At 47.4% G+C, this 14,135-nt stretch overlaps 1 protein-coding gene across 1 annotated transcript; it reads left to right on the top strand.

Moving 5' to 3' along the window:
• The first annotated feature begins 33 nt into the window (after nucleotides 1–33).
• Nucleotides 34–11,377, top strand: ZBTB37 (zinc finger and BTB domain containing 37). The gene is made up of 5 exons (XM_049808558.1): nucleotides 34–111; nucleotides 2,113–2,224; nucleotides 3,565–4,517; nucleotides 5,930–6,029; nucleotides 8,323–11,377. Exons 3-5 carry the CDS (start codon nucleotides 3,595–3,597, stop codon nucleotides 8,809–8,811), a joined length of 1,512 nt encoding a protein of 503 aa, XP_049664515.1. The 5' UTR covers nucleotides 34–111; nucleotides 2,113–2,224; nucleotides 3,565–3,594; the 3' UTR covers nucleotides 8,812–11,377.
• Nucleotides 11,378–14,135: the final 2,758 nt, after the last annotated feature.

Consider the following 14,135-nt stretch of genomic DNA (forward strand, 5'->3'; position numbering starts at 1 on the left):
GAGCGATGCGCGCCGCGGCCTCACGAGCGGTGGAATTTTCTTCCGGGGTGCGGCCCGCTCGGGGGGTTTCGCTTCCGGGACGGTGCTGCGGGCCCTTCCCACCCCCGCCAGGTAGGTACCGGCGCGGCGCGGGCCCGGCGAGCCGGGCAGGGCAGGGCGGGGCGGGGCGGGGCGGGGCGGGGTGGGGCGGGGGAGGCCCCGCCCGTGAGGCGCCGTCACGCCCGCGGGTCGCGGGGGGGGGGGGCCGGCGCGCCGCGCCCCGCCGCCGCCCCCTCCTCCTCGCCTGAGGGCCGCGGGCGGGGGCCGCCGGGCCCGCTCCCCTCACCCCCCACCACCCCCCGTCCCTCCCCGGGGGCCCCGCGGTCTGCCCCCGGCCGGGGGTTCATCTACCCCCCGGGGTGGGGGGCGGCCGGGTTTGGGCCCGCCTTCCCCGGGCACCTCCCCCCGGCCCCCCCCCCCCGGGCTGGGGTCTTGAGCGCCTCTCCGCAGCTGTTAGGGCTAAAACTGAAGCGTAACGGGCAGGCGCAGGCCTGGGAGTTACGGCTTGGGAGCGGTTTAGGGGGGAACGAACCGCGCAGCGTTAGGTTCGGTCTTTGAGCTGAGGCCGGGAGGGGCGAGAAAGGCAGCGTCTCGCGGCTCAGTTTGGAAATACCGTTGGTTTTATCTTCGTTAAGGTCCCATCGTGATTTGAAAGTAGTCGAGGTGCCCGGTCGCGGTTAAATGTCGGGCTGGAAAGCCGAGACTTTTCAGTTCCACCTTCTCTGTCCAGCTCCCCAGCCAGACAGTTTTCTGACAAAGGATATATTCAGCGGGAGCATCGTCTGCTGGCAACGGTCCGTCCCAGCTTTTTACGAGGGCCTGATGGATCGAGAGTTTCTCCTGGTCTCGGTAGTTGCGCTTGCCTCACAGGGTGAAAGGCATTTTCTGAGATAACTAAGTCCAAGTCTCAGCTGGCGACACTTTAAATTATATTAAAAATAGATAAGTGTCTCCGTATGCTCTCCATGAAGAGCGCGGCTCAGCGGGAGATCCCGCTTAGCCTGCAGGTAAAGGCTGGGATGATGAACGTGCAGTCCGGTGCCAGGAAAGGCAAAAACGGAGATGTCGTTGCCCTGTGGGCTGAGGTGCGTGAGCTCGTGATAGACCCCTTACCCAGGAGGACAGAAATCCTCTTCTGACGAAGGTAGTTTGAACCAAGAAGATAGCTTCACCCTCGCCGGCCTCTGACTGAGGTTGTCCCCAAAGCGTACCATAAAATGCCGCTTCCTCGATCCCGAGGTAAGCAAAGTTACGTGGGCCCTTTTCTCCTGCCATCAGCAGCAGATGGATTTTTCCCTGCCTTCGGAGCAGGAGCTTGCAAATAGTTTTTTAGACTCCCCTCAGAGCAGCTGACTTCTGACTGGGGCCATACACAGCCACGCTCAACAATTAAGATCTGATTATTATTTTTTCCCTTCTCTTTCTGTACGTCCTGAGCTGACCACCTGAGAAACGAACGGTCAGCCTCTGCCCCAGCCTCGCCTCCCTGCGCGAGCCTACCTGGGCGCTGGCTGCCTCCGCAGGGGTGTTTCATCTTGCAAAGGATGCCCGCCCGCCTTGCCTTTGCTTGCCTTCCTTAAGAGAATGCTTTGGGGTCTATCACATTAGAAACTGGTGGTCTGGGAAGATGATGAGATTACAGGTTCCCCAGTCCTGTAAACACTTGCACGTGCTCGACATGATTTCGGCTGTGTGAGCATTCCTAATGTTATAAGGAAGACAGCTCATTTGAGGAAAACCCTGCCTGAGTTTAAATGCTGCAGGGTTACTGCCAGAGATCCCAGCCCCTTAAGAGAGGAAATGACCTATTCAGGTTATTTGCCCTTCCATTTTTTATTTTAATGACCATAGGTACAACGCAAACACTGAGCAGACAGTGGGGAAAGATCAACCTGATAAGATTCAGTGTTTCTCTGTGGTTTGGGATGGGATGTCACCTAATGGTTAGCTAATCCTGCTGCTGTACCCTCCAGCAAAACAGAGAATGACCAAGCTGATGTTTTTGATTGTGCTTGGGAGAACCCAATTCCTCCATGCTACATTTTTTCTCTCTTTTATTTTTTCCTTCTAAAGGGGAAGGGGGCAAAAAGCTTTCAGACCTTCTTACTACATCAGAAGAAAAAAGGAAAACAGCAAGATACCACCCCCGTTTCCTCCCCTTTGCATGTTACTTGTAACGTTACAGGTAAGATGTAGGATTTTCTATTTCACCTTGTTCTGTGCATTTGAAGTTCTGGTCTTAACGTTGCGTTGACAGAGACCTGTGCCCTATAGTTCCTTGATTTTTGTGGGGTTTATTGCTTTCTTCTAAAGATAGGGGAAGGGGAGAAGAAGCCTTCAGATGTGGCACTGTTAAGCTGCACCTTGTGAAGTCCTGTGCACCCCTGATCTCACCTACCCCAGAGACATGCAGCCATCCGGCCATTTAGTACTCTCTTTGCACGACTTCACAAGATTGACAGGCTCTCCTGTGGCTTCAGGTTTAGTAGCATATTTTGCCAAGTTTGCACACAGTCAACTTGGGCACACGAACATGCACTGTCCTGCAGCATTCATAAATTTAAAAAAAAAAAAAAAGCCCTTCAAAGGCACACTTTCCTGTGTGCTAGTCCCTTTGATTCTGAGATTTCTCAGAGTAGGCACTATGAGCGTCAGTATTCCCGGCCTGCCTGAAATTGTTTTGATATCTGCAGCACTCTGCTTAATTGACACTTCAGATGCCATCCAGCTTGGAAGCTCTTCATGCCACAAGTGGTCTTTAATAAACTTACTTGCTTTCCTTTTTTTTTTTTTTTATTTTTGGGTGAGTTTATGTCTAATTTTGGATCATTCTGAATTTTTACCATATATGGTCAGGGCTCCTCTTCAAACTTTGCCAAAATGAAATGTGATGATTATAGAAAAATGAATTATGGAAAGGAAACTAGGAGAGCTAGTTTGTTAATCCCCATTGTTCATAAGTTGTCTTTTGCTGTGTGCAGTATCTCAATCTACACAAACACCAGCTTCTTTTGCCAGAGAGTCACTTGTGTCCAGTGGGTGGTCTGATAAGTTGGGGTTTAGAACTGTATTCTGTTCTCTTTCTTTTGCCATCCTGTTCTACAAAGGAGGGCTAACAATATTGCTTTCCCTTTTCAAAGTGCTTAGAAGGTACAAGTGCTAAGTATTTTAATCCATTATGCAATCAGTTGCCTATTTTTAGTACCTGAACCATTTTTAATGTTCTTTTTACAATGCAAATGTGCTTTTATCGAGGCTGACAGAACGAACAGAACGAACTGTTTCGAGCACTTAAGCCACAGGGAATGGGGATCTATTGGGGACTGGTTTAACATAACTCTTGTGAAAGGTAGTGTATGGCACATAAAGATCAGAGAACTGCTGCGAGGCACTTGTAAATTAAAGGGTGAGAGAGTTCTCTAAAAATCCCAGTATTTCAAACTGCATGAAAGTAGGTGAAAACCATTGTAAATGCAAATTATAGACTAGGTCTGTTAACGATGCTATTTTTTCCCCCCTTTCCAGTAGGGTTGTGCACCTGCAACTGGGACAGCCATGGAGAAGAGTGGGAATATTCAGCTGGAGATTCCTGACTTCAGTAACTCTGTCCTGAGCCACCTCAATCAGTTACGCATGCAGGGTCGCCTGTGTGACATCGTGGTCAACGTCCAGGGGCAAGCTTTCCGCGCTCACAAGGTGGTGCTGGCTGCCAGCTCGCCCTACTTCCGTGACCACATGTCCTTGAACGAAATGAGCACCGTTTCCATTTCTGTCATCAAGAACCCTTCTGTTTTTGAGCAGCTCCTTTCCTTTTGTTACACCGGTAGGATATGTCTGCAGCTGGCTGACATCATCAGTTACCTAACGGCTGCCAGTTTCTTGCAGATGCAGCACATCATAGACAAATGCACGCAGATTCTCGAGGGAATCCATTTCAAAATTAATGTGGCAGAGGTGGAAGCGGAATTGAGCCAGACCAGGACAAAGCATCAGGAGAGACCACCGGAGTCCCACCGGGTGACGCCAAATCTAAATCGTTCTCTGAGCCCGCGTCACAACACCCCAAAGGGGAGTCGCCTGGGTCAGGTTAGCACAGTGCTGGATATTCGGGAGCTCAGCCCACCCGAGGAGTCCACCAGCCCCCAAATAATTGAGCAGAGTTCAGACGTGGAAAGCAGGGAGCCCATACTACGGATTAACAGAGCGGGACAGTGGTACGTTGAGACAGGAATGGGAGACCGCGGGGGACGGAATGACGATGACGTTCGGGTGCTGGGAGGAGTACGCATTAAAACGGAGAACCTGGAGGAGTGGCTCGGGGCAGAGCATCAGCCATCAGGAGAAGATGGGAGCAGCGCTGAGGAGGTTACTGCTATGGTGATTGACACCACGGGCCACGGATCGATGGGCCAAGAGGCTTACGCGTTAGGGTCCTCCGGCGCCAAAGTGGTCAGGCCAACCAGCAGTGAGATTGACAGGTGAGTTTTCTTTTAACTTAACTACTGACCTTGGCTGTAAGAGGAGATTGTGCAAGATTTTCACTTGGCTGGGCTGGTCGCTTTGGAACATTTCCCCCTTCTATCTCCTGCGGCCATCTCAAGCATAAGCGCGGAAGGAATTTTCTCCCTGGTGTTAGGAAGTGTATCTGGTTTGGGTTACAGCATTTTGGCTGGGTAGTGATCAGACCAGGATCTCCAGGTACAGGCTAGCTTGGGAAATAAATTATTAGCACTTAGAGGTGCATAGGTTGGAATCTCTGCCTCTCGGTGTTTCAACTGAGGTGGGATTTTTGTCTCAAGAGGGTGTTCAGTTCAGCCTCAATAGATAGCAGGCTCAGCCTCGGAATTAATGAGGTCACATACAGGATGTGTTACGCAAAATGTCATTGCAGTGATGCCTTCTGGCCTGAAAATCTGGGGGTGGTTCTTGTGTGAGAAACAAGCCAGTCACCAGCTGTAGGTCAAGAGGCAATTTTCTTCTCGGTGGTCCAGGACAGCAGTGGGTTGTGGGTTTACATCTTCTGAAGCAGTTGAAGTGGGGAGCCCATTGGCCTCCACTGTTGTTTTGATTGATATGGAAGAGCAGAAAGCCTTTATTGAAAATATGTGGTGATATCTGCTGTATTTTGATTCTCCATCCATCTGCTTCCCCTCCACTCCAGCGTTTGATTTCCCGCCCTTAGCTCAGGCCAAAAAATGGATCTGATAAAGGGCAGATCTGTTGTGTCTGGGGCGTTTGTATTTGTGGCGCTTCTCTTCACATCTGCCTCTCTTCTCTTCTAGCTCAATCCCTCTGGTCCCGTGGGGGAACAGGTACCTGGAAGCAGTGGATATTCTGTCACTTGTCGCTTAATAAATCAATCAGTGGGAGAGACCTTGAGCTGGCCCTTGGGAGAGCGATCCTTTCCTAGTACCTTAACTCTTTTTCACAGATCAGCTAGCCTCGAGCATCTCTTTTTTGCACTGCACTCCATATCCACTGTTTCCCACCTGGAGTCCATCACGTCACCTTTGTTTCACACTTGAAAAGGGGAGGAGGGCGAGGGCCGTGAATGAGAGGTGCCCGTAGAGAAATGGTTTTTTTCTCCTCTTGTACAGTTCCTGAGTCACTGGGCCCATATCAGGTTACTAGCGACAGCATCCAAAAAGCTCTGTGTTGCTGAACTGGAAGCCAAATGACTCAGTTTTATTTTTCAGATGTTGAGACTGAAACCACAGACCAGTATGACTTGGTTTTTCTTAATACTTGCGCTGTTCCGCCTCCTGTGTGTTAGCTGGTGAGGATGAAGAGATGCTATACAGGTGCCTCTATTGCTCACCTGTTGTTCTAAATACCGTAGTGACCTGATGCCCATTAAAAACTCCGTTTACACTCTTCCCCCACCCCACAGATTTAGCCCTTCTGGCAGCATGGTTGCTGTGACTGAGCGGTACAGATCAAAAAGCGAGTCTCCCGGGCGGATGGATGAGCCCAAGCAGCCCAGTTCCCAGGTAGGCAGATCAAGAAGTTTGCAAGTAAATGTTGGTATTGAAGGTGAGGGGGACTGTGTTGTGATGAAGTGTATAATATTTTATAATTGCAAGCAATACTGTTTGTGAAATAAGGACCTTTTACTGTTGCAAAGGGTTTAGTTGCTCACACTGAGAACGTATGCCGTCGATATCTGATTTAAAACTGATTTTGGCTGTCGTTTGGGATTTCGGCCGTCGTTTGGGATTTCGGCCAGATGCCTGGCTAGATATGAGGTTCTCTCGTTGTCTGAGGGCATAAATATGAACTCTCATTCTGGGCAGGCCACCAACTCCTGAGGAGAAAGCCCATTTGCCTCCAGAGTTGGATCTGCCCTGAAACACTGGCAGCAAATGCCTGAGGTGAGGGAGGAGGTGTTAGTTGGCTTCTGTGGAAGACTGAGGGGTGACAATAGCTGAACCTTTCCATGCTAGTATTAAAACTATTCCAAAAAGCACTCCAGACCCTACACCAGTATATCTTTAGGGTGGAGTGTCAGAAGACTGTGGATTTGTACAGAGGTCTCCATCTCATACCCAAGGGACTGTGTTGCATAGCAGAATTTGCAATGTAAAGTAGCTCTGAATTCTCTGCTTTCTTGGGGTATGGGCACAATTTTGGGGTAGGAGGGAGAGATACGCAGAGTTGCAGGAGGACAATGGGCAATAGGGTGCAGCAAGGTGAGACACAGTGGTAATACCTGTGCCTAATAATTTTGATCTAATTTTTTTGCTGCATACAGTCAGTATCGCAGTGCCACTGTAGTGCAAGTATATCACCCAATACTGTGTAGAATGACTCTTGTGTGCCTGGCAGATAAGTAATGTCTTGGTTTGTAATCAGATGACTTTGCTGGAGACAGGTGAGGAGTTACCAGGCTGCTTTGCCCTTCAGTAAGACCGAGTGAAGCAAGGGGAAAGAGATCGTGATTGCTGTCTGCTGACTTTGTAACACACTTCTGTAAAACAAAAGATACCTTTTTGTTCCTATTTTGCCGAAGCTTTGTTTTGTGTCCTCAGAAAACATCTAGAAAATTTCAGGTCAAACTAACCCTCTAGGGCAAATGCGACATACAAAGCAATTTTAGCTCTATGTACAGAAGAGCTGCTATTATTTCTCCATCATGAGATAGCCTCAAATGTAAAACCATAGGCTTACAAGTACCTGGAGAAGTATCATCACCTTCCACTCTTCTGGTATTGCCATATCAATGCTAAAAATAGTCTGCCCATCATCTCTGCCTGGTGGCAGTGGTAGAGTGGAAAGAAAGTACCATAGCTTTGTACATTTCCTTTAGTCCTGAGCAGCTTACCAGTGCTCGTACAGCTGGACTTAACATCATCTGGCACAGTTACACCACTGCTTGTGTGTGCACAGCCCTGGTTCCTGGAAGAGAGGCCCTCCTGCTGTTACGCTAGTTGCTTGTCTGCCGTTTGGCATCATTGGGATACAGTGTAAGACTTGGAAGTGCAAATACTGCATCTTCCAGCATGGAGGCATTCAGGAGACTGTCTGTTTGTGCTCATTCTGAATATGATAGCCAGAAGCGGCTGTCCTAGAGCCCAGGCTTGCAGTTCAGGGTTACCCTTGGCTGTTTGTCTTTCTGGCTTCAGGAAATGAGGAGCCAGCTAGTCCTTGCTCTGTGACTTGGGCCAGGCGTGCTAGCTCTCTGTGCTGCAGATCCTCCCCTACAACGCTGCGGGGCTGGGACGGGTTACATAGCCATTTAGGCAAACATGATTCATTATAAAATGAATCCTGAATGACAGCTGAATAAATGCCCATGTAAAGTGACACCTGAAGAGTTTCAGATATGATTTGTAGTTTATTCCACCTTTGTTTTACTGCAAGCTCATCAACTGGCTTCTTTTTTTAACCATTAGTAAGTTAAACAGAATGCAGTATACAGTATTTTAATCACACTAGCCCAAGTGTTTAAAAAATGTAACATGTATTGACATGTTTGATCCACAACTCAATCGGTGGCTAAGCGCCCTCCTGACGAGGGCTGATTTTTTTTCCCCAGATCTAGTGAATGACTTGGCAGAAGGGGCTGCCACAGCAGAGGTTTCTAATTGATTGCTCATTTGTCTTCAGCCCCAAGGCTCTAGTTAAGCACTTAAATGTGCGCTTGAGGTTGGAGACATTAGTGCTGCTGATTTCGAGGTTTGGCACATGCTTCAGTGCTTTACTGGCTGGACTGGGGCCTGATCTTCTTTCCTGTGATTTGTCTTAGGCTGCTTATTATTTAAATCTCTGTTGTTTCCTTTACAGGGGGAGGAATCGGCCATGCTTGGAGTGAGCGGTTATGTGGAGTATCTCCGGGAGCAGGAGGTTTCAGAGCGCTGGTTCCGGTACAACCCACGGCTCACTTGTATTTACTGCGCCAAATCCTTCAACCAGAAAGGCAGCCTGGACCGGCACATGCGTCTCCACATGGGCATCACACCTTTTGTCTGCCGCATGTGTGGGAAAAAGTACACCCGCAAGGATCAGCTGGAGTATCACATCCGCAAGCACACAGGCAACAAGCCCTTTCATTGCCACGTCTGTGGTAAAAGCTTCCCTTTCCAGGCCATCCTCAACCAGCACTTTCGCAAGAACCACCCTGGCTGTATGCCTCTGGAGGGGCCTCACAGTATCTCCCCTGAGACCACTGTTACGTCTCGGGGGCAGGCAGAGGAAGAATCTCCTCCACAGGAGGAGGCTGTCGCTGTGGGGGAGACGGCACAGGGATCTGTGTCCACGACTGGGCCAGATTGAAACACAGCTGCAGAGTCTGGGGAGAAAGGACCATCTTCCCATTTTTGGCTCTAAAGAGTCAGCACCAACCTGGCAGGCTGGTACTGTAATTAGTGCAATGCCACCACTGGACAGAAAGAAGCTCCCAAGATGTTGCCAAAATAGAAAAATCTTTCTCTCTCTCTCTTTCTCTCACACACACACCCCCACACACGTAGAGTGTTAAAAGTTTTTCTCCCTTGTTCCTCCTCCTCTTGGAGAAAAACAAAACAACTGTGTCAATCAACTTCTTATTCAGGGATCAACAGGATTTTAAATTTTTTTAATGTTCCGTAGTGATCTGGGACGAACAGTCATTTGTATTTCTCAACAGCGTTTTGGCCCAGCAGCTAGGTCCCGCTGGCAGTACCGGCCGTCAGCCATGCAGACCCAGAGAGCTTAGCGTGCAGGGCTGCTCCTTGTCATATCTGCTGGTCCAGCTCAAGAGGAGAGCAGGGGCAAGGTGCTGTTGCCTTCCTCCATTCCCCAGGTAGTTGCCACGTTAAAGAAAACAAAGACTGTCCTGGTGGAACCTGCCTTGCCCAAGTGTATTTATCCCTGTCTTATTTTTGGTGTGTCTCTTTTTACCTTTTTACTGAAACTATTATTTTAGGGCTTTTGGCTTGCCCGTTCTAGGCGTGCAGCCTCAACGCCCCTTGTTAAAAGCGGGCACAGCTATAAAGCGGTATTCTAGAGGTCAGCAAAATTTGAAGCGCTTCGGCTACTGAAAGTGAAATTTAGCAGCTGTGAGGTTTGCATTAGACTCTGATGCATTGGGAGAAGGGTTGGAGGGGTCTTTTGGAGGAGTTTGTCCTTTGCTGTTGCTGATCTGGAGAGTTCAGAGCACTCTGACATCCTGACTGGTGCGCTGCTGTGCTTCAGGTGTTGCTGAGCGTTAGGAAGAGTTTTTCTGGACTGGCTGAATTGTGGAGTTAAGAGGCTGGCTACCAAAGTCGTCCTTCACCCCTGCTCCCCCCTCAACACGCACTTGATCTTTTTCAGCAATATGGTATACCGAAATACTATTGTCCCAGCTGAGCAATCATAGGTGGTTGCTTTTAAACATGTTTCTACAAACTAGTTTGATAACTTTTTTATCAATGAAATGCAAAAAGAAAATCCTACTTTATTTCTTCATAACGGTTCAGGAAACCTAAAAGTGAGTTGTTCCTAGAGCAATCACAACTCTGTCCCCTTGCATGGACTTAACCTTTTGTATTCTAAGCAGCTCTGATGTTTAGAGCAAGTTAAGCAAAGCCGGAGAGACATGCCTGCGTTGTGTATTGTAGGTGTTTGCACGTGCTTACGTGTTTCATAAACGGAAAAGCATGGGACAGGTAGATAAGTGCAAATATCTTGACATCTTTTGAAGAAGTCTTTTAAAAAATATGCAATACTTTAAGAGTTTTCTCTGGTTCTGATGCCGAGTTGTTCATGATGGAGGGGGAAAATGAACGACAGGTTGCACAGACTGGGTTTGGGAGAGGACATTTGGTCGAAGGAGTTCTCTTGAGGATGTGTAACGTGTACAATAAGGAAGGATGAAGTTCTGAACCGTAAGGTGATGGGAGGAACAATGAGACATTGAAAAAGGAATACACTTCATCTTGCTCTGGCAAAGCAAGGCAGGTGAGCAGTTAGAGTGTGGGCTCGGCAGGCAGGAGACTTACCAAGTGAAAATAAAGCCTGCTCCACAGTCTGACTGCACAATTTTGGGCACACGGAAACATCTCCAGGTCTCGCTTTCCACAACTGCAAACTGGGACTTGGGATCACTTTTCTGCCCCTTTAAAGGGAAGAATTTGGAGAAGGGTGATGTATACTTGCCTCACTTTATATATTTTTCTCTTTTATAAGTGAGGGGTCTTACTGTTCCTCCCATGTCTCTCAAAAAGCAGATGTGGCTCTAATGTTTTTCTGTGTGGGGGGAAGGGAAGGGCTTGGAGCCAGGATCGCATGTAATGAGATGTGCTCCAAAGAGAGGAACCTTTGTAGGTGTTCTGAGTCGGGCACCTGCAAAGTGCATTTCATTGACCATTTCAAACAGGAAAACTGATATTTCACCTTCGGTTTCCTTCTGTCCCTTCTTCCTCCTCTCCTGTCAAGTGCATCGTCACACAGTGAATGATTTTCTAAGCGGCCACCCGAGGGATCAGCCCCACTGGGTTTCCTGTCGAAGGTCAAACAGGATTGTACTGAAACAGTAAGGTTTCCAGAGAGCAGTCGCAGATGAGAGATAAGAGGGTGGCTAAGGTAGGTTTCATTGCAATCGAGGTGCGGAGGAGAGGAGATGTGCAGAGTATGCTGCTTTAGTCATAGCTTTTGAAGTTACCAAAAATCAAAAAGAAGAAAGTTAAAAACTTTGAAATCCTATCCTGTTCACACTAGAGAGCATCAAAAGTTACTTTTAGTTGCTTAAAAGATTTTTAAGTGTTTTAAAATAGAACTTTTAAAAGAATACTACCAAACTATAAAAACATAAAATTATTTATATACATATATTATATATAAATATAGTGGGAAAGTTTCCCTGCTAAGCTTGCTGTGAAGAGAAGGGTGAAGGTGCAGTAACTGCTATACAAGCAACATTTTTCTGAAACAGATGGCAACCGATCCATCAAAGCATAGTGATGAAGGGCTGACATAAAATGGTGAATGCCTTTATTCATGTGGCATAGCTGTGAGTTTGTTAAGCAGGTTTTTGTTTTACTGTATTGATACTGTGAACAGAGGAGCATCCTAACAGTCCAGGATGCCAGCAGTGCGTCCTGTTTTGCTGATTCACTACTTTCAATTGGCCTGGTGAAAACCATGAAATTGGTCCTTCATATCGTACTGGGCTAGTCTGAAAACAAAGCTTGTGAAAGGTTTTTATTTTTTCCTCTCTTTTTTTTTTTGGTGCAGAGGTTGCCACTGTATAAACGATCATTTCTGAATGCATGCAAAAGAGCCAATATTCTTGCCTGGGCCTCACTGAGGTGAAGTTTATAGCTTGTAGCTAGAGTCAGTATAAGGTATGGTAGTGGGAATCATTTTAATATTATTTCTGTACATTTAATGGATGTATATGTGTATGTATGTGTGGGAATCATGGTGTCTCTAATGTTTTCTCGGACAGCGCTGAAAGCAGTTTAGGCCTATCCGCACTAGAAGATGGAACCAGTTCAGAAGGAATCATTTATTAAACTTTTCTTTCAGTGGCTGACTTCTTCAGTGCAGATAAGGCCAAGGTTTGAGAAAAAAGGGGTTTGGAGGTCATATATGGTATGGAAGAACCTCATGTGAATTTTCCAGCAGTGGTGTAGCTACTTGGAGCTGCTTTCCATAACAGAATGATACCATCTTTCATTGCCTCTCCATTGGCAAACCATATAGCTCTTTACGGTTGCACCGAAGCTGTGGAGAATCAGATGCCAACTTTCCAAGTGCGAATGCTTCTGTGATGGGTTGAGGCACAGCTTTGCATTTCCATGTCTAGCTGCAGCTTTTTCCCCCTCTGCCAAAACTGTGATTTCAACTGTGATTTAAGGAGGATGTGAAGAGAACTCTGTCGTATTTTAATACCTCTGTACGTAACATTTCTGTCTGCTTCAGAGTTGGGGCTTACTAACCCATTCGTTTGCTTGCCTCAGGCAACAGGGGGAACATACTGTTTCTGCGGTTTTCTTTCCCGGAGGGGGAACACATTTCTTAGTTCTTTGCTGCGGCAGAGAAACCTTCTAAATGTGAAGTGTTGCGGTTATCTCTTTGAGCCTGCAGAAAGCCCCGGTGCCAAGTCACAGCAAAGTGACGTGACTGTTCCCGTGGCTGTTCCCTGCTGCTGCCAGGTTCCCTGTGAATAGCTGTGAAAATAACAAGAATTGTGTTAATACTGTGCTGCTGCTTTGGTGAAAAGCTAAACCTCTTCCTCTTGGGAGGATGACCGATGTGAAGCTGGGAGAGGGAAAAAGCAGAAGGTCTTTTTGCTCTTTTGCAATGGGAGTATGTGAAAGCAAACCGTGCTTATTTCCAGCAGCTAGATAGAGAGGAATGAATGAGGAGGCTTTATGAAATGTGAATTTATAACAGGAGGCTGAGAACACACTTAAGATCCAGGGATATCAGCCTGGTAGGCGTCAGAGCAGCCGATGCAGATGGGCAATCCCTCACTTGTCCTCCCAGCATTGTCCGGCCATCAGGTTCAGTCCTTTGACTTACCTGCATCTTCTCTACAATATTTTCAAGCTGTGATCTGTATAATTTAACTTTCAGAAGTTTGGGTGGCTGAAGGGCAGGAAGAATAGAAAGCCCCTTGTGTCTCTGCTGCTGTTTTAAATCCAGCCGAGGTCGGTGGTGACTGACTGTTCCCATCTGACAGCTCTTCAGAGCTGGAACTGCATTTGGAACAAGCTGAGATCTTGCTGAAAAGCGTAGTGGGGCAGGCTTGGTGGGGAGGGCACAGAGCCAGGATTTCAGCCCTCTGTGAGATCAAGGTTGAAATAAATGGACAGGACAGATCTCCCTGCTTGTCCTGCTCTTGTTTTGTGACAACTAGATGACTTTGTTTCCCAGGGCAGGCCGTCCCACGCCTCTACACCGTAGTAATTTCACTTAAAAGTGTGATGCCCAGTTTGATAAATGATGCTAAGCAGTCCAGTTTTCAAGCAGAGTTCTTCTGCCGCCTTTGGGTGATTCAACCCTAACGATGCATTTGCAAGAGCAGAGTTGTAGCTTTTATTTGCTGCTGACTTCATCTCTCCTGCAGAACCCAAGGTATAAATAGAAAGACAGCTGAAAAGGTGCACTTTATTTGGGTGGAAGGTAGCTTGTGAGGTGGATGGAATCATGCATCTTTAAAACCAACAAAAATTAGCACCCCTTAAACTTAATTATTTAAACTTTATAAAATTCTCCTCTTTGATCCATGACATGCCTGCCAATTTAGCCGTACCAGCAGCCAAGTGTTTCTGCAGATGAGTGACACCAAATGCTGTTCTTGCTCTACCAGAAATATTTTGGGGATGGGAGAAGTCAAGGAGCTGTAACTCAGGAAACTTCTAATTTTTGTCAAGATTTGGGCTCGAAGTTTCCCCTGGGAGCTGAGCCCGTAGCTAGGGCTGCAGTCAGAAGGTCTGGGGTCTTTTGATGGAGCTGCTCCTGACCACCAGCGTAGCCTCATCTGGCGATAACGATATTCTGAGAGATGAGCATTACTCCTGTCATGAGGTGAGATCCATGCACAGAGCTTTGATGTCTTTAGTGGAAGCTCTTAAAGAGGAGCTAATTATCTTTATTTTAATCATTGTCATTCAAAGGATATTTTAATA

The sequence above is a fragment of the Accipiter gentilis genome, chromosome 8 (genome assembly GCF_929443795.1).
Source record: "Accipiter gentilis chromosome 8, bAccGen1.1, whole genome shotgun sequence".
NCBI classification, from domain to species: domain Eukaryota; kingdom Metazoa; phylum Chordata; class Aves; order Accipitriformes; family Accipitridae; genus Astur; species Astur gentilis.